Genomic DNA, 20,104 nt, shown 5'->3' on the forward strand with positions numbered 1-20,104 from the left:
TTCATGGTTCCTTCTATTAAGGCAAGTCGTCCAGGTCTTGAGGCAGCAAAGCATCCCCAAAACCATCACACTGCCACCACCATGCTTGACCGTTGGTATGAGGTTCTTACTGTGGAATGTGTTTGGTTTTCGCCAGATGAAATGGGACCCATCTCGTCCCAAATAGTTGACTCCAGTTTTCCAACATGCATCTGGAACCACCTGGATGATCATCAAAAGTATAACTTTTTGGACGACATGGGTCCCATTGTCACGTGGCTGTGGCTTGCTATATAAAGCAGGCAGACAAGCAGTGAGCCAGTCAGTTACTGTCAATTGAATGTTAGAACGGGCAAAACGAGTGACCTAAGAGACTTTGAGCGTGGTATGATCGTCGGTGCCAGGTGTGCCGCTTCCAATATCCCAGAAACGGCCAGCCTCCTGGGCTCTTCACACACGACAGTGTCTAGGGTTTACCGAGAACGATGCAACAAACAAAAAACATCCCAAAAAAAATCCAGTCAGCAGCAGTCCTGTGGGCGAAAACAGATAGTTGATGAGACTTCGAAGGAAAATGGCAAAAATCGCGCAAGCTAACAGGCGGACCACAAACAGGCAAATAACGGTGCAGTACAACAGTGGTGTGCAGAACGGCATCTCGCAACACACAACTCGTCGGTCCTTGTCACAGATGGGCTATTGCAGCAGACAACAACACCAGGTTCCACTCCTATCAGCTAAAAACAAGAAGAAGTGGGTCCAGTGAGCACTCGATCACCAACACTGGACAATTGAGGAATGGAAAAACATCACCTGGTCTGACAAATCCTGGTTCCCTGTTGCGTCATGCTGATGGCAGAGTCAGGATTTGGCGTAAGCAGCATGAGTCCATGGATCCATCCTGCCTGGTGTCAACGGTACAGGCTGGTGGCTGTGGTATAATGGTGTGGGGAATGTTTTCCTGGCACACGTTAGGTCCCTTGATACCAATTGATCAAAGTTTGAACCTTGTCGAATCCATGCCCCAAAGAATTCAGGCTCTTCTGGAGGCAAAGGGGTGTCCAACACTGTACTAGATGGCTGTACCTAATAAACTGGCCACTGAGTGTATACACGGTATATGCATATTCTATTATTCTATTATTATTTTACGTCAAATATTAGTATTATCTGTCTTGAGCCACCTGCCTTTAAAATATAGCCATATAGCTACCTTTATTGAAGAAGGCATGTTTTTAGCATTGTAGATCAATATTTGGTTTGATGCTACCTTTGGTCAAAAAGTGAAAAACGTATCTTAAGTCTGACACGTATCTCTTTGAAATAATGTATTTTGTAACCTGTCACTCATGAGGGCCCATTCATTAATTCCTTTGAAGAGTCTCATCTTAGAACACAAGCAGACTTTCCCCATGGCTTTTATGGATTGCAGCATCTTAATAAATTACCGTTTAACATCTTGGTTTAGTATCGGTTCAGTCACGTCGTCTGCCTTAATTAAAATGTTGCCTCATAAGAAGATAAACAATCCCTTTCACCAATTTACAATTCAGGCGATCGCAGCACCAGCTCCCAAGCTAATGAGATATGCAGCAGGGCATGTATATAATGCTGCTCTGAAGTTAATTTGCCGCCTCCATCTGCAACATAATAAATCTCCATCCAGCATGCGCAAATCATTACCTTTTCCTCCAGTGAATTATCATATAATTGCAGGATGTTCAGCAAAATTCAAAATATTTTTTTTCTTCACAATTTATAATTATTAAGAAAAGCCTGGCAATGGCAACCTCTGACGATTTCATTTGAAACCCAGACCGGTACTTTTGTCATAAAAATAATTGATGAGTGGATTTACACAGTGTTTCCCATTGAGAGATTTATCCATGCCCTTACTCTACTACTTCCTCACCAGCTCCTACATTGATCTGTTTAACTGGAGTATTTAGCTGTTTGTGCATGACCATTTCCTTTAACGGTAATTAACATTAGAAATAGATTATGTCTGGGCTGACAGGAGGTGCACTGCTTCACTCCAATCCAGCTCATCCACTATTTGAACTTGTTTCGGAAAAAGAACACAGCAGCATATTGTCCCATCACATGTCCAAAGATCACTCACGTGAACAGACTGGCATCAAAACATGCCAGATGTGTGTCCATTAGAATGCAATACTTCTTGAAATGAGTCTACGGAAAACAATTGTGCTCTTTTCAGAGGCTGTATTGTGAGAGATTGTTGGGATCCAAAACAAGGGCGGAGGAGGAGAAACAGATGTGGTCACTGTGGAGTCCAAGAGACAGACACAACCGGGGACACTCCTTTTTACAGCGCATGATGATGTCATCACCAGATGGTTTGCTCATTAACACCCTGGTTGAATCCCCAAACACCTTAACACAATCCATAGCTGAGGACCTACAACATGGAGCTTATTTATTACTGGCCTATATGGCAGAGTAGGCGTATCAAAGATCATGTCCCCCTTGTTTGTAGTTGGAAGCTCTGTAATCCAAAGAGCAAGATTTGTTTTTTTATTTGTTTGGAATTAGATAAAACAGTTCATTGCCCTTTCTAACGTACAATACCATCCCTGTGATTAGGCCGCTTGTGTATCTCTTCCTATGCGGTGAACTTAGTGAAGCAGAGCTGTGATGGAGCTTGGCACAGAACCTCTGTTCCACTTCAGTTTGATCCAAATGCTGCGATGCATGCAGTGTCCTGGTTTGGCCCTCCACCATCAACTGCACGGTGGGGAAACTATCCAGTGTACCCTGTGGTTATGTAGCTTTAATAACAGGAAAATCTGACCCTTTTGTACATCTACCTTCTGGATTTCCAACAACATGTCCACCCACTGGAGGCTACTGAATAAGGCCTTTATTTGACTTGATATATCTGTCTGCTCAGATGAGTCAGCTAGAAATAATTACAGTTGCGATACAACCTTGACCTACGTGTCATTGCCGAAGTAAACAGTAGACAGCCAGGTATTAGTCATAGATAACACAATTGACACAAGGTTAATTGGGGAATTACTATCCCAGAAGGTGACATTCTTCTCGGGTGAATACAATTATCTGGTCAATCTATGTGTGTATATGTAGGCTTTTTGAGAGTCAAGGCATTAAGGCAGGCAACACTGCCAAAACCGGCAATTATTTGACGATCAAAATGTTGGGTTAATGGTTGCTTAATGCTTAGGGATGCATGTAATGGCCTTCGATGTAAGGTTAGCCAATAGGGCATAGACATTGCATAGTATGGATCTCTGTTAAGTGTCTGGTCAGTTTACAGTGATTTAAAGGATACATTGAGAAAATGATAATAATTCAATTACAATGATGTAACTATAGAGAATCTGTAATTTTCCAGCAGTAAAGCAAATATGTTTATTAAGCACTTTAATATACATCAGACAATTCTGCTTAATATAGTACAGGAAATACATTTTTGAAATGAAAAGTTCAATGTACATGGTAAGTTATTTACAATCAAATTGTTTAGGGTCAATTCAAAACAATATGATGTTTGAGCGATGGCGAAAGAAGTTTGAATACTGTCCAGAATTGATCCTAAAAATGAGTCCTTCTTCCTTTATACCTTCATAGCACACCTTCAAGCTGTACTGGAGAGCGGAGGGCTTTGACTTGGGTTTATACAGTATGTATGTGACGGCTTTTCCATTTTTTTCTCACTTTAACATTGTGAAAAGCCTGCAAAAAAATATGACACACAGCTCCACATAGTCCATGAAAAACAGATGTTTCCAATCCGAGAGCACCATCTTCAAGCCCCTCCCTTCTACGGTGGAGCTGTTGCGGGGTTAACTGACATGCAGCCGCTCAGAGAAGGAAAAAAATGCTTTGTTCCAACTTTGGCTTGACAAGTATACATTTCAAACCATCCTTTAAAACCATAATATTATTGAAGTCTACTACTCAGTGAAGCCGTGATGAGTGAACCTTAAGCCGTTTTTTTTTGTGTCTTGCTCCAAAAATATACGGTAATTATCAAAATATAAGCGACACTGCAATAATAGGGGAAACAATGTTTGAATTTTGTTTCTTGAATTGCAGGTTATAATAAGCATTTCACCAACGAATGCATTCATCACCGCTTTCACTTCAGACCTTTGCATTTAAGCACCAACCTCTGTAGTTGACAGTATACGCAATGGTTATTTTAATCCATTTAAAATGCACACAAAAACACATGAAAAGTCCCACAGGGACAAAATGAAGTCACATGGGTTTAACGTTTTCAATTAACTCTCTCCCTTAGGTATCTGTAATACTACAATACACATAGCAAAGAAAATAGTATCAAGACGACCAAAATGGAGTCCAAAATAACTGCAGGCAACTTTTTGAACAGAGCACCATGATAGAGCATACAATACAACTTAAAGTGGCTTTTTCCTAAATAAATATGGTTGATTATACTTGTATAGTAAATTGCCTTAGCTATTAACATATTACACACAGCATATGTTTAGTACACTGAACGAGGTTAACACAGATTATTTTGGGTCTTCAGAAAGGCAGAGTACCAATGCGCATAACATTATCCCATGTCATTGATTATCTTGATGTCCTCTGGTAAGATGTGATGATGCACTCAGCTGTACATTGCTGTCGGTGTGTGTGATTGCAGGCAGGGCAACAAAAACGAACATACAGTATAACACAAAAACAATGGGTGTTTTTTTTTTGTTGGAACAATTACTTTGAAACACAGGAGCATTAAGGGGAGGCTGAACAAATAAATGTTTGTCATTTTCTCTATTTAAAAAGTGCATACGCTGCATATTAAATATCAATACATTAAAACGATAGTGTGCATGATTACACTGAGAAGGCTGTAACAGATGTAGGCACATTGAAGTATCAGTTCATCTAGGCCTTGTGCAGCGATCAACATTCTTCCCTAGGTTTTCTGAGGTGTTCCACTTGAGAGAGTGGACATTTTTTTTTTAAATCATTTCTTATGCAGATGAAAAAAAAAGTTGCTTTGGCACATTCCCTCCGATGTCTCCATGACGAATGGCATTCAAGACATCTGAAAAGGTAATGGAAATTATTTGTGTTAGTGGTGAGTTGGAAAACATTGCACTTTTCTGGCCTAAAAGATGACATTCTTTGAACGCATCATTCATGTAAGTTTAAGTTCTACTAATGATAGGTCAATATTGACAAGACAGTGTTTTCAGTAGTGGTGAGTGAGTCATTCAATTGTACTTTAATAACAGCATACTGTATCAACAATGTGGCCATGAATCCTAGAAGTAATATAAAGACATTCATAATAGTATACAGGGATTCTGATTTTTCAGCCTACATACCATCCCTGGATGCTTAACATACACTTCTACTATCTTCGCGATGAACCCGTTTAAAATCGTAATGAAAATAAAGCATGTCTGACCTGATCTACTTCTAATATAATGACTAAAACAATTATGTTGAACATTAGAATAACTCTATAGTTGGTGGTTAATGCTTAGAAAAAAGTGTACATTCTAATTACATCAGATTCGTTTGAGAATGAAAACTTACCAGCTATAATGGTGTCTCCTTTTTGTAGTTAAACCCAGGGTCTGATCCTTCTATCTGCAGTTTCAGTGCTTGTTTAAGGCTTAATTCAGTCTCTCCTATAGGGTAGTTCTCCAGCACATCCTGGTGCCCTCTATTCTGTACAGTCCTTGGGACAGAAACCCTCCCGAGAAAAACCTGATTGCCCTGAAGATGGTAGTTGGGGTTGGTCATAATGCCATTTCGCTTCTTCTCTGCAATGCTCTGCTGTTGGATGAATAACTGCTCTTGGGTCAGTCCCCCATCTGGCTGGGTGGAGCCGCCAACCATGATCTTACAATGAGGATCCTTCACTGCAATGTTCGCTACAGACTTGTTGAGCGCAATCCTCTTATCAAACTCGGTCATCTCATATTCCTGACCCTGGGTTGAGCCAATGCTCTTGAGCCTTTTCTTGTCTCCTGACCCCCCTTTGCCGTTGGATGTGTCATTTCCGGTCTTGTTCCCTTTGGTCGACTTGAGACCTGGCTTAACCTGAGCCCAGTCAAATTCACTTGATGGAGACCCCTGATGATGTCCAATGGACTTGGTGGTGGAGGAAGGTGAGACGATGGACTGTCGGCTCCGACTGCGAGGCAGAGAGTGTTGCTGGATTTGCTCGGTGAAGGTCATTCCGTGGAAACTATCTATCGGCACAGTCTGTGCAGTCGCGGTGGACGAGGTGGTTCTCAGTGAGTTCTCAGAACTTTTGAGGGAATTATTTGAGAGAGAGGATTTCTGTCTGTCCACGGTAGAGTCAGGAGATTCTGAAGGGGAGCTGAAGGCGTGGACCGGACCGTTCTGTAGACCACGTCCAGATGACTGCATGTCTCCAGCTCCTGTGCTGCCAGAGCTGTTGGATTTGATTGTGAGAGACTGCATTTTCCCAGCTACAGAGAGTGGGGTTTTTTGCTCCATAGTGTGTACTGGCGAAGGACTACAGCCATTAAGACTTGAGGCCCCATACTTCTCAAGAAGTTTGATGATCATTGAATGCCCCCCTTTTGCAGCCACTCGCATGGCTGTGCGTCCGAACTGGTCTGCGTGGTTGGGGTCAGCGCCATGCTCCAGAAGGATCTGCACTACATCTCTGTGCCCCTCTTGGGCAGCAATGCCAAGCGCTGTTGCCCCCTGATTACATGTATGATCCACGTGAGTGCCATTGTCAATCAAGAACCGCACAACCTTTGTGTGGCCTTGCCAAGCCGCTGACTGGAGGGCGGATCGCTTCTCGTTGTCACAAGAGTTCACGTCGGCATGATAGTTGATCAGCATCCTGACCATTTCTACATGCCCTTGCCAGCAGGACACATGGAGGGCCGTCCTTCCCTCTGTGTCGCTGACTTCCACATTGGCCCCATTTTCCAGGAAGTACTCTGCCATTGCTAGTTGATTCTCGAGTGCCAATATGTATAATGTCGGGCGTCCGTCTGCGTCTTTATAGTCTATATCAGCGCCATGACTCAGCAACAGTTCAACAATATCCCTATGGCCTTCCAGTGCAGCCACCCTGAGAGAATTCCTCCCATCATATCCTCTTTGGTCGATGCAAGACTTGTTTTCCAGAAGAATATGGACACAGTCGTAGTGGCCCTCTTGCGCAGACAATATCAGGGGTATTCGACCATCGTTATCCACCTCTGTGCATCGGGCACCTTGCTCAATGAGGGCATCGCATACTTGCCGGTGACCCTCAAATGAGGCCATGTGCAGTGGGGTCCAGCCTGCGTCATCTCTGTGATTCTCGTCCAGCCCTCTGTCCAGCAGAGTTCGGACCACCTCTACGTTCCCTTGAGCGGATGCTATGCTCAGAACAGTCCTTCCTTCACTGTCGATGCTGTCTACAGCTGCACCCCAGAAAAGCAGGGTATTGACAACAGAGGCATGGCCCATGGATGCTGCAGCAAGAAGAGGCGTTCGGCCATTGTTGTCAGTGTGATCCACGTCAGCTCCACCTTCCAGCAGCAGATCAACTACGTCCACATGTCCTTCATAGGCAGCCACAAGGAGGGGGGTCATGCAGTCTTTGTCGCAGTGGTCGACCTCTGCACCCCTGTCAATGAGGAGGCTTACGACAGAGGCATGGCCTTTACTGGCAGGCACACAGAGAGCAGCAACTGAGAGGGCTGTCCTTCCGTCCGCATCTCCATGGTTCACCTCTGCCCCGTGCTCCAAGAGGTGCTCTACGATTTCTCTGTGCCCCATGTATGCCGCTGCAATGAGAGCTGTCCTTCCTTCATTGTCTGCTTTGTTGACTTCTGCCCCGTGTTGGAGGAGGTTCAGCACGATGTCTTCATGACCTCCCCAAGCTGCGGCTCTTAAGGCCGTTCTGCTGTCGGCATCAGCACAGTCAACTTTGGCACCAGCGTAGAGGAGAGCAGACACCACCTCCGAATGCCCACCCCAGGCTGCAGACCTAAGGGCGGTCCACCCATCATGGTCTGTGTGATTGATGTTTGCGTCACAGCCGATGAGGCAATTTACGACCTTAGTGTGCCCTTGTCTTGCCGCAAGAGTAAGTGACGTTTGTCCATGGTTGTCCTCCATCTCCATGTTTGCTCTTCTGGATATGAGAAAGTTCACCACATCCAGGTTTCCACTGTATGCTGCATTGGCCAGCAAAGTTCTCCCGCTAGAGTCACATTGGTTTACAGAGGCTCCATTGTCTAGCAACGTCCGAATCGAATCCTCTCTCTCCAGTGCCTGCTGTACTATGCAAGAGGCATGGTCGTCGTCATTGTTGACGTGAGCTCCAGCTTTGACCAGAAGCTGCAGCACCTCCTGCTCTTTAGGTATGGAGGTGGAAAGAGAGTCTTTAGCGGGTGTACCATTCCACACCATCCAAAGAGCCAGGTTGAAAGGCTCTATCTGCAGGTTGGAGTTGATCAGATGCAGGGCAAACTCCTGCACCTCCAGCGGTTTGAGCTGCTTGGCCCTGCAAGTGTAACTCATCGCCACCATCCTATGTCCCTCCGCTGCATTACACAAGTACTTTTGTGTACAATGCTTAACATCCAGGAGCCACTCGGCAAAACTGTAGTGAAAGAGGATCTTAGTACCTCCGAGGCCATCAACCAACAACTTGGAGAGGATGTCCATCTTCTTCTGAAAGTCCTCCATGGTGAGAGTCATGTTTTTGGTCCAGACAGCATGGTAAAGCTCCTTGAAAGTAAGCGGCCTGCAGGCTGCAAGGATCACGTTGAGAATAGGCTGGACTCTGGCAAACTGCTTCCGGACAAACAGCCTTTGGCAGAGCCATAAGTAGAGGCCATTGAGCGTGCCGGGAATGTCACGGATCTCTCGCAACATAATGAAGTTCTCCACCACTCCGTCTAGCACGCGCTCCAGGTACAGGAAGCAGCCGCTGCTTTTGATGTGTAGCTGGTTGAGCATCTCGGCCGTCTCCTTGGTGAGGTGCTGGCGAAGGGCCTCCTCCTGGTCGAGCCGGTGGAGGATGTACTGCTGCACGTCCTTGACGATGTAGGCCTTGCGAAGGTCATCCAGGCTAATTTTACGGAATCCTAGAAAAGAGAAAAAAATAACTATTAGTTTACCACATCAAAAGCAATAAATTAAACATCAATGTTCACCCCAACTTCTTTCAACACATTTCCAAGATCAATATGGCTGTATTAGAGTTTATCAAAGTAATACAGAGAGGGTATAATTAGTCTTTCCACTGAGTTTCAGTGCTCATAGTGATCATACGAAGTTGACTAATTCCTTTTTTACATGATTCCCTTATATTCTCAAATAGATATCTGACCTTCAGAATATAGTCACTCCATTTTCCCATTGATCTTTTACCTTTGAAGAATTCTATTACGCCAACCTTTAATTTCCTAAGCCACAGACTAATTAGTGGTGAAGCCATGTTGTTAAAATAAAACCATTCAAAGGAATTGAGAGCATGACCCTGGTCTCTGGCAGAGTAATCAGTAATCAGTTCAGCATCAGTATGACAGATCTTTTGTGAAGGACTATGGAAAACAAAGCTGACGTAATTGATGCTCTAGAGGGGTATTTGATGCAGAAGACCTTTGATTCTCCTAAGAAAGCACAGTACATTATCATCCCAGCCATACATTTAACTAAAGAAATACCAATAGGATTAAAAAAGTATACAAGAAAGACTTCCATCTACATATTTTACCTTTATTTAACTAGGAAAGTCAGTTAAGAACAAATTCTTATTTACAATGACGGCCTAAGAACAGTGAGTAAACTGCCTTGTTCAGGGGCAGAACGACAGATTTGTACCTTGTCAGCTCGGGTATTTGAACTATGCAACCTTTCGGTTACTAGCCCAATGCGCTAACCACTAGGCTACACTGCCGCCCCAATATATCAATATATTTAAAGGGGCAATCAGCAGTTGAAACAATGACTTAGCACACTCCCTGCCTGTTTTTCGGTAAAAAGCTGAGGGGTGGGGCTGGAGAAAAGTAACCACTCTCAAATTCATGGACAGAGCTATGGATGCAAGGATTGTCCATGATATCAACAATATTGTTTAAAACATGTTTTGAGTCTATATAGTGTTTGTTTACATATACTTTGTTAACAAACATTGGAGTAAAATAAGCTTATATTTTGGGTTCTGGTGGGGTACGAACTAAGCTCATGAGGCATTAGTAGCTATATTCTTCAAGAATCAATGGGTACATATCATTAACTTATAAGTTCAAAAATGGATGTAACAACTGCAGATTGTCTCTTTAAAGCTCAAGGCCCAACTAATTATTTAAAAGGCCTCTCCTCACATATTTGAGAGAAAAACACAAAGTAGACCCCTGGAAGAGCTATTTCCATTTTATAGCATACAAATGGCCATAAGACAACTCTGTTGTTTCACACATTAACAGACTACACGCGACCAGCACAGACTTTTAGAAAGAAATCACCATGGGGTCTTAATTAATTACCACTAATGTGCAGTAGCAATCCTTTCCCAGACATAAAGGGGTAACTTTCTCCAGGTTAGAGCAGTCAGCTCAGGCTACACACTCAAGGTCTCAGGCCTGATGGGGGACAGGGCGAAAAAGGGACTCAGCAGAGTATTGTTCAATGTTGTTGTAATTTTTCTCAATTCTAAACTTGCCTCCTGCTGTGGGAAACGAGTAATACATTCTTTTGTTTTATCTAATTACCTATATCATGAAAAACAAGCTGTTTCTAAATATTTCCTGAAGAAATGGGCTTATTCACTGCTGTCTGGGTTAGGATAACCGGATAATTAAAATGTGCATCTTAAATTAAGCTACCTTAAACACCCTCAATGATAAATAAAACAAACACTACAAAATGGGGATCTGAGAGGGTTCTTGACAGAGACTAATGACAACATTTAGACACAATTAACATGCCTATAATCAATCAGTGCAGTAAGTACTATAAACTGGATTGCTTGGATTACATAATCAAAGTTTCTCTGTGTACATGTCTCAAACTGTCGCAAAGCCTGAGGCGTCGTTCCCTCCATGAATGGTTTTGTACAGAAAGAAGACTATGAAATCTTACCCCACACAGGGGCAATGGAGCCACACCAGTAGCAAAATGTGGTGGTAGGGTCTAGGGATGTTACAAATGGACAATTTTGCTTAAAGTTTAAACTGCAAAAGAAATACAAATTTAAGCAATAAGAAATAATCTTATCTTGTACAATAATGGTCCTATTATGTACACTACCGTTCAAACGTTTGGGGTCACTTAGAAATGTTCTTGTTTTTGAAAGAAAAGCCAATTTTTTTGTCCATTAAAATAAAATAAATTGATCAGAAATACAGTGTAGACATTGTTAATGTTGTAAATGACTACTGTAGCTGGAAACGGCTTTTTCTTTGCAACTCTACCTAGAAGGCCAGCATCCCGGAGTCGCCTCTTCACTGTTGGCGTTGAGACTGGTGTTTTGCGGGTACTTTTTAATGAAGCTGCCAGTTGAGGACTTGTGAGGCGTCTGTTTCTCAAACTAGACACTCTAATGTCCTCTTGCTCAGTTGTGTTCCGGGGCCTCCCACTCCTCTTTCTATTCTGGTTAGAGACAATTTGGCTGTTCTGTGAAGGGAGTAGTGCACAGCGTTGTACGAGATCTTCAGTTTCTTGGCAATTTCTAGCATTGAGTAGTCTTCATTTCTCAGAACAAGAATAGACCGATGAGTTTCAGAAGAAAGTTATTTGTTTCTGGCCATTTTGAGCCTGTAATCGAACCCACAAATGCTGATGCTCCAGATACTCAACTAGTCTAAAGAAGGCCAGTTTTATTGCTTCTTTAATCAGCACAGTGTTTAGCTCTGCTAACATAATTGCAAAAGGGTTTTCTAATGATCAATTAGCCTTTTAAAATAATAAACTTGGATTAGCTAACACAACGTGCCATTGGAACACAGGAGTGATGGTTGCTGATAATGGTCCTCTGTACGCCTACATAGATATTCCATTAAAACAAATCTGCTGTTTCCAGCTACAATAGTCATTTACAACATTAACAATGTCTACACTGTATTTGATACATTTTATGTTATTTTAATGGACAAAAAATGTGCTTTTCTTTAAAAAAAAAAACAAGGACATTTCTAATTGACCCCAAACTTTTGAACGGTAGTGTATGTATGACCACTAGGGCCGGGCAATGAAGTTATATCTACCACGACCATTTGGCGACATAGAACACAGCTACAGTAACATGTCAATAGCGACAATTGATAACTTTTCAGATAATAAAAAAATGTGCTGCATCAGAAGAGTCTGTATCTTTTCAGACAGTAGAATTCTGCTCCGGCATATCATGTTCTATTGTTTCCCTGACAACAATAAATGTTGCTGATTGATGTCCTGCTGTGTTTTGTATGCTGTTTTTAACGGTAGTGTAGCAAGATGTGCTCTCTACTAAATGTATTGGTAAGTCGAGGTATTTAACCTCTATGGGCTAGGCGGGACGAATTCGTCCCACCTACGTAACAGCCACTTGAAGCCTGTGGCGCGATATTCAAAACCTTAAAAATCCTATTACTTCAATTTCTCAAACATATGACTATTTTACAGCTATTTAAAGACAAGACTCTCGTTAATCTAACCACACTGTCCAATTTCAAAAAGGCTTTACAACGAAAGCAAAACATTAGATTATGTCAGCAGAGCACCAAGCCAGAAATAATCAGACACCCATTTTTCAAGCTAGCATATAATGTCACAAAAACCCAGAAGACAGCTAAATGCAACACTAACCTTTGATGATCTTCATCAGATGACAACCCTAGGACATTATGTTATACAATACATGCATGTTTTGTTCAATCAAGTTCATATTTATATCAAAAACCAGCTTTTTACATTAGCATGTGACGTTCAGAACTAGCATACCCCCCGCAAACTTCCGGGGAATTCGCTAACATTTTACTAAATTACTCACGATAAACGTTCACAAAAAGCATAACAATTATTTTAAGAATTATAGATACAGACCTCCTCTATGCACTCGATATGTCCGATTTTAAAATAGCTTTTTGGTGAAAGCACATTTTGCAATATTCTAAGTACATAGCCCAGGCATCACGGGCTAGCTATTTAGACACCCGGCAAGTTTAGCACTCACCATAATCATATTTACTATTATAAAAGTTTGATTACCTTTTGTTGTCTTCGTCAGAATGCACTCCCAGGACTGCTACTTCAATAACAAATGTTGGTTTGGTCCAAAATAATCCATCGTTATATCCGAATAGCGGCGTTTTGTTCGTGCGTTCCAGACACTATCCGAAATGGTAAAGAAGGATCGCGCGCATGGCGCAATTCGTGACAAAAAAATTCTAAATATTCCATTACCGTACTTCGAAGCATGTCGACCGATGTTTAAAATCAATTTTTATGCCATTTTTCTCGTAGAAAAGCGATAATATTCCGACCGGGAATCTCCTTTTCGGCAAACAGAGGAAAAAAATCACAAAGACGGGGGCGGTCAGGTCACGCGCCTAAGCCCAGAGTCCCTTGATCGGCCACTTGAGAAAGGCGATAATGTGTTTCAGCCTGGGGCTGGGATGACGACATTCAGGTTTTTCCCGGGCTCTGAGCGCCTATGGACGACGTAGGAAGTGTCACGTTAGAGCAGAGATCCTTAGTAAAAGATAGAGATGGCAAAGAAGTTCCAGAAATGGTCAGACAGGCCACTTCCTGTAAAGGAATCTCTCAGGTTTTGACCTGCCATTTGAGTTCTGTTATACTCACAGACACCATTCAAACAGTTTTAGAAACTTTAGGGTGTTTTCTATCCATATGTAATAAGTATATGCATATTCTAGTTACTGGGTAGGAGTGGTAACCAGATTAAATCGGGTACGTTTTTTATCCAGCCGTGTCAATACTGTCCCCTAGCCCTAACAGAAGAACTTTTAAGTACTTTTTTAGGAGAGTGTGGTATGCCGACAGGCAGCAGGCAGGCTGCGTGCAGCAGCTTGAGATTATTTGATTGACAGTTATGGTCGCCTAGTGATGGAAGTTAGTCCCGCTTCAGAAGCAGCATTACTTTACAAATGCTGTTCATATCTCCAGAGAAGGTTTCGTGTCGGCATTTAAAAAGCCGTAGTGTTGCCTACCCTAACAGACAAACAAACATGTTGTACCTGAGGCGCTTTTGACGGACCACAATTCATTATATCTGAAAAGGGTAATCGATACAGGCTACATGTAGCTGCAATTTCATATTATGAAACAAAAACAACCCCAACCCACCAGGGCCGGTCCTGGCCGTTCTGCCGCCCTAGGCGGGACAAACAAATTACCACCCCCTGCAAAATTACAATAGTCCCTATAAGAAAAATGACGTTGAAAATAAATAAAATAAAATATGTATTTTCCGGACATTTAGAATGCATATTTTCCGGGAGGTTGAAAAGGTGTCTTTTATGGATGTTGAAAGTACGTATTTTCAACTTTAATTCAGAAGCAAATTTATTTTGTATTTTATTTTACGAATTCCCATCCATGTGGTAGGCCTAACGTTTGTAAAACACCAACAAACAAAAAATGTCGGCCGGTACGGACAGGACCAAAAAAAGACGTCCAAAAGACGTCGGCCCGTGTGTAGCCTACGGTGTCGGCCTGCAATGGAATTTTATGAATGCCCATCCACGTGGTAGGCCCACCGTTTGTAAAACAGGCTGTTGCATTGGCTTTATTAGTCCTGATTCCTGTGACTAATCCATTAGGCTATTTAAGCTCTGAATATCAGCTACCCAACTTTATCAGGAGTTATCCTGAGCCTATTTGCAAAGTGTTTACACAGCGAGAAATGCAGAAGTATTTTCCTTTTCGCTATGATCAGCTCGTCAAAATTGTACGGATACAAACTTGAAACCCCTGATTATGACAATTTAGCCCACAGGAGGAAGCTCCTGGACAGCAGTTGTGAGTAGCCTGATTGTCCACTTTCCTTTGACCTATCCTGTTTTCAAGATATGTTGTTTGTTACAACTTCAGTGCATTTTTATATTTGATTGGGCGCCATTTAGTTTCGGTTCTTTGATCTGAGAAATCTGCATGCTGTAAAAAGTGTCCATCTCATTACATTATCATACATTTAATCTCCATCCTGTAGACTCCCGAAAAGGCCACATACTCTACAATATCCTATATCTGCTACGTGATTTATGTTAGATAATTTTTATGGCGGAACGCTGGTGGAGCGCCACAGCGATGCGTGTCTCCAACAGAGAGGCACACTGGGAATGGACAAGCGAAATATTTTGTGGCCCTGCCTTTGAGAAAGTGGGCACTGCTTATCACAGGGTGGCATCAGTGCTCACCTAAAAAGCCCATATGCCACTGGTTGAGAACAAAAACTTACGTGAGGTGGTAAATTTAGCTCAGAAAATGCCGACCTCGTCAATCTGCCGCCATAGCCGGCCGCCTAATCCTTCCTAATGAGCAGGCCGGCCCTGCCACCCACTCAGTAACGAAGAGTACCCCGTGCTCGCAAGACTGTCCTGAAGATACCTCTGTATCTCGGCGACGTCGGTCCCAGATATCCTACAGGCAACAGCCCGAAGACTGAACACATACTTGTGTCATTAGCAAAGAGAAAGAGCAGGTAGCCCAGTGTGAGGGAGAGAGAGGAGGAGCAGGCAGAACCACGTGCATATGTCTTGGTAATACATATCGCAATGTCTTGTCGTGCATGCCTCGCAAATTCACCAAAGTAGCCTAAAGTTAGCCATTTTCTCTCTGGTTTTATTTAAATTTACACAACTGTCCCCAGTCTAGTTAGGCTATAACACCAAAAATAATGTTTTGTGATAACTTCACTGTGATTTTAATTATATGGGGGAAACATTGTTTCTGGGATTAGGGAGTTTTCTTACGTTAAGGATCCCTACTTCGTTTAAACGTTTAAAGTGTTCACACCACTAGTAGGTACCCCTCTAATCATCACCATTGTAGCATTTCGATACATGAACCTGGCAGTACTCAAACACGTGCGAGAAACCTATCCTTGAGGAATATAAAGAATCAATGTTTTTTTTAATGACTAATTATATTCTAAAATGTCAGTCCTAATTAACAAAAACATTCGTGGTGGCTATCTGTGGAACGTTACCATTCCAAGCTATAACGGAAGCGACGAAAAACAATGCATCTAATCTGTCCTATCTAATGCAGTCACTACTAACAGAGTACAGTAGGATTATAATAACCCAGTGACCCAAAGCCTCAGTGTCAGTCAATGTTTTTAGCAACAGAGCATTTTCCACTGCCTCTCCCAGGCCCTGTGACCTCCTGCTCCACCTCAGACTGATTCTCCACTAAGCATTCTGGATGCCTTCAGCTGAGACAGGAAACCCACTGGCCTAGAGGAAGAGGCCATTGGGGGGGGGACTGAACGATATCTAGGACAGATGACCTAAAAGTCAATTTTAGCCAGCCGGGTGCCTTTGCCTCAGCATGTTGTTTTCAAAGGTTGTCTCAATGTGTAATTTAGACGTGCGTTACCCACCAAGAGAGTATCAGTGAATCAGACTACACTGTCCAGCAAATCGTATAATTATTTTTTTTTTTATTCAGACAATGATTAACAACAAATACTCTCCTTCTCTCCTACAGTTTTGAGATTAGTGGCCTCCCACAATTCCCACAAAATTCATCATAAAAACCCAAGAGGAGGAAAAGAGAGACAGCGAGTTAACCGCGGCCATCTTGAAATAGAGCATTAGCCTTGAAAACCCTTTAAAAATATTTCCAGAGGCCCATAGAAAGGGAAAGAAAGAAATGAACAAGCAGGGGCCTCCAGTCTGAACATGCCGAAGAGGCCTTTTCATTCAATTACTATAAATGGAGGAAGCTGACCTACAATTTCCACTTGAGTCATCACAGACATCACTTCATATGGCCTGAAACTCTGCTGTGCAGTCATGGCATTACCATTGTTCTCCTCATGTGGCACAGATAAACACAGGCGCAATGAGAGGAACTGGAGCCAACAACTTCAGGTCACTAGCTACACAATGAACTGCTAACATAAGTCAGCATGACTAACGTTGCGCACACCTTCCAAGAAGATTGTTGTCTTTTAACTGCAGGCAAGGACATGATGCCTGGCCTTGACACTTTTCCAGGTCAACTAGAACCACAGTAAATTCTAACTGGGGGTGGGGGCTGCAACAGTACGAGCATGGACGGCAGGGGTCTGAACAGAGAGGGACTGCTAAACAACCAACAACTGATGCATTCATCAGGGCCAGGGATGCAGCTCCGAGTACAGGCCTCGGAGCCAGCTGCTGCTCGTTACGAAACTGGATAGTAGCCAGGAGAGACACAGCCCTATGTACAATGAGGAACTGTTTTCAGATGACAAATGAGGCAGGGTGTGTGTACGTGTGTTTGGAGTGGGGGGGTGGTTACAGGTTCTGGCCCATGGACCTGGTTCTGAGCTTCAGCATCTTAAATGTATCAAGTTCTTAGCGATCCACCATCTTTAATTCATAAGATCCAAAAGATAAACAGAAAGCCAAGCTCATCTCCTCTAGCCTGCTGTAAACCCCCACTCGACAAACGCCTGTACAACAGCTGCAGAGGTCTTGGCTCCAAAAGCGAAAACTGCAGCCTTCCAAATACAAGTATGTGGAACGAGAGACTGCTTAAACCATCTGTAGAAAAATATGTTTTTTTTCAAAGGTCCAGTTGCCTTTTCATTTTGAAAAATGTTTGCTGCCCGCTCCAATATTGATTACATTAGGTAAATGTTAGTAAACAGTGGAAAGATGTTTTAGACCATTTGTTATTGAGGAAATGCAGATGGTAGTTGGTATTTATTAAGGCAGTACGAAACGAACTGTAGCCTACCCCGAGTCAGATTTATTTGTTGGGAGAAACGTAATTATGTAATTGATACAGAATTTCTCCCTCCAATTTCTATGCCATTTTTGTCCGTGCACGGCACCCTGACATGAGAAGCGGCATCAAACGTGCAACTGGAAAACAATTACATAAACATTCAAAACAATTCATTTGCAGTGTTTATCCTGACGGCACAAGCATGAACAGTTTTTGCCTGAACTTGTCCTCACCTGAATTTCAAACATGGGAGAGGAGTCCTTCCAGTTAGACCTGTTGTGGTTACTGAATGAGAGCTGAGAGCAAACAAAGACTCAGTACGGCCTAGCATTACAGTCCAATAGTCCTATCAAGCCACCTTCATGAAAACGCATCATGAGCTGCAGGAATACACTGCAGAGCCTGGAGACAGATGAGCGGAGATTTCCAGCCAATGAAACACTGTATTGTACACCAGATATACTTTGAACGGAGCGAGGGCCAGAGTATGAGATGAATAAGGCAGCACATCCGAGTGCCTATGCTCAACTCACTCTTTGACCCACAATGGGTCACTATATCTACAGCTGGGTTTCATTGTGACATGAAACCTCCTTATTGCATGCAGCTGCACCAATGACTACCTTTATTAAACTTATGGAGATAAAAATATGGAGATAAAAACCATGTTTTACAACTAAGGGCCAGTCCTTTTTCCTGACCACATGCCTAGTTACCAGAAAGAACAGTCTTGTTTTGGTTACGGTCTTGCCATGACTGAACTCTTAGTGACCTCATTTAGCCCACTCTCCATGATTTCCTGTTCTCCTGCACAGTAATGTGTTCAGTCCTAGATGCCAATCATGTTTTATTAGCCACTTCAAATAAACCTGTATCTGCTACTGGTGTGCAGTCTGGAACCATTTTGGTCAGCATGTCCACACAACAGATTTAAAGCTCAGCCCATGGAATTTTCACAGAGCTCGCTGTAAAATCAGGTACTTGCAAATGTATTCTTGGCATGCAAGTCGGCGGCAGTTTGGGATACCACCCGGTCTTTAGCAAACTTCACCGCCCGTTGCAAGGCGAACCATTGGCGAGCCAGCAATTACAAGGCATTTATTTTCCTGAAATCAAATTAACACCTAATTAAAGATCTTCTCTATCGAAACGAGAACCGACATGCATCTCTACACAGAAACCAAATAAGAATACTAATCTTGTATGTGAAACCGGGATCGTTGGTAGAGCCATGCTGCATACGAAAGGCCCTCACCTAGGAGGCAAAGAGACCCAATTCTTCAACCATATCTCGAGTCACATTTCTGCAGTGCAGCAACAAAGATGTTATAGACCTGTAATTTGCTTGGCTGTCAGACTGCTCGTGGTAAATACAGCATTCAGGGGTATTATGGTTGTCTTCAGTGCAGCCAAAGTATCAACTCAACACGCAGACCCAGAGGCTAACCAGCATACAGGAATACAGACCGGATGCACAATCTGCATATCTAAACACCAACTCAGGTGTTAACAGCAACTGGCCTCTTAAGATATTAGCTAATTATAACCTATATCTAAATATGGTTAACAATTAGATGGCCTCAATAGTATTAGAGACTTTGCAATCAAAACAAACATATCTAAATAGTGACTAGTCCAACCAAATACTATAATTTTAAGTATATTTTAGTCAGTTGAGGCTATGCATCCTGTAAGCAATACGTTCTTAGAAAATAAGTGGTCCACATATCTAGCAGTAAGTTATTTGAAAAGTCACTTCCACTTCTAATGATTTTACCCATACTACATCCAAGCTTCCTGCATCAATGACAATGATAGGCAGTCCAAACACCGCCTTCGTCCCTCTTCGGGGAGCATTCCACTCATGGCACAGAATAAATAAACAGTCCTAGATGCTTTATAGCTGTATTTGTGTTGTCAGCAGGCCAGAATACAGTATATTGAGGTCCCTCAAGTGAGGCCTCTCCATTTGCCCAAATAGTAAGAAAAACAATTCCCAGGATAAAGATGTTAAGAGTGCTGTGACCTTCTTGCTGAGGGGCCCTATGCTCTGCAGCCCCTCGTAGCCACACTTCGGTCTGCGGACAAGATCTGGTCTGAGAGCCGTGGTGGGGGCTGGAGAGTGGGGCAAGCCCACTTCAAACAGGCCCGCTATTTTAATTTCTGGTCAGTGGTGGTAAATCCGGCCTGTCACCTGGCCTTGGTGCAGAGAAAGGTCCATTCATGGCTG

General features: G+C 42.8%; 1 protein-coding gene across 3 annotated transcripts in view; it reads right to left on the reverse strand.

The window, feature by feature from the left end:
- Positions 1 to 3,344: 3,344 nt before the first annotated feature.
- LOC106611627 (ankyrin repeat domain-containing protein 50) overlaps positions 3,345 to 20,104 on the reverse strand; it is a 53,146-nt gene continuing 36,386 nt past the window's right edge. For all 3 annotated transcript variants that reach the window (XM_014212032.3, XM_014212031.3, XM_014212029.3), the window contains exons 4-5: positions 5,539 to 9,074; positions 3,345 to 5,041 (exon numbers count right to left, since the gene is read on the reverse strand). In XM_014212032.3, the coding sequence (XP_014067507.1) occupies positions 5,542 to 9,074 (3,533 nt within the window). In that variant the 3' untranslated portion in view covers positions 3,345 to 5,041; positions 5,539 to 5,541. The remainder of the gene's footprint in view (positions 5,042 to 5,538; positions 9,075 to 20,104) is intronic.

Source organism: Salmo salar, chromosome 09, assembly GCF_965601325.2.
Source record: "Salmo salar chromosome 09, fSalSal1, whole genome shotgun sequence".
Taxonomy (NCBI): domain Eukaryota; kingdom Metazoa; phylum Chordata; class Actinopteri; order Salmoniformes; family Salmonidae; genus Salmo; species Salmo salar.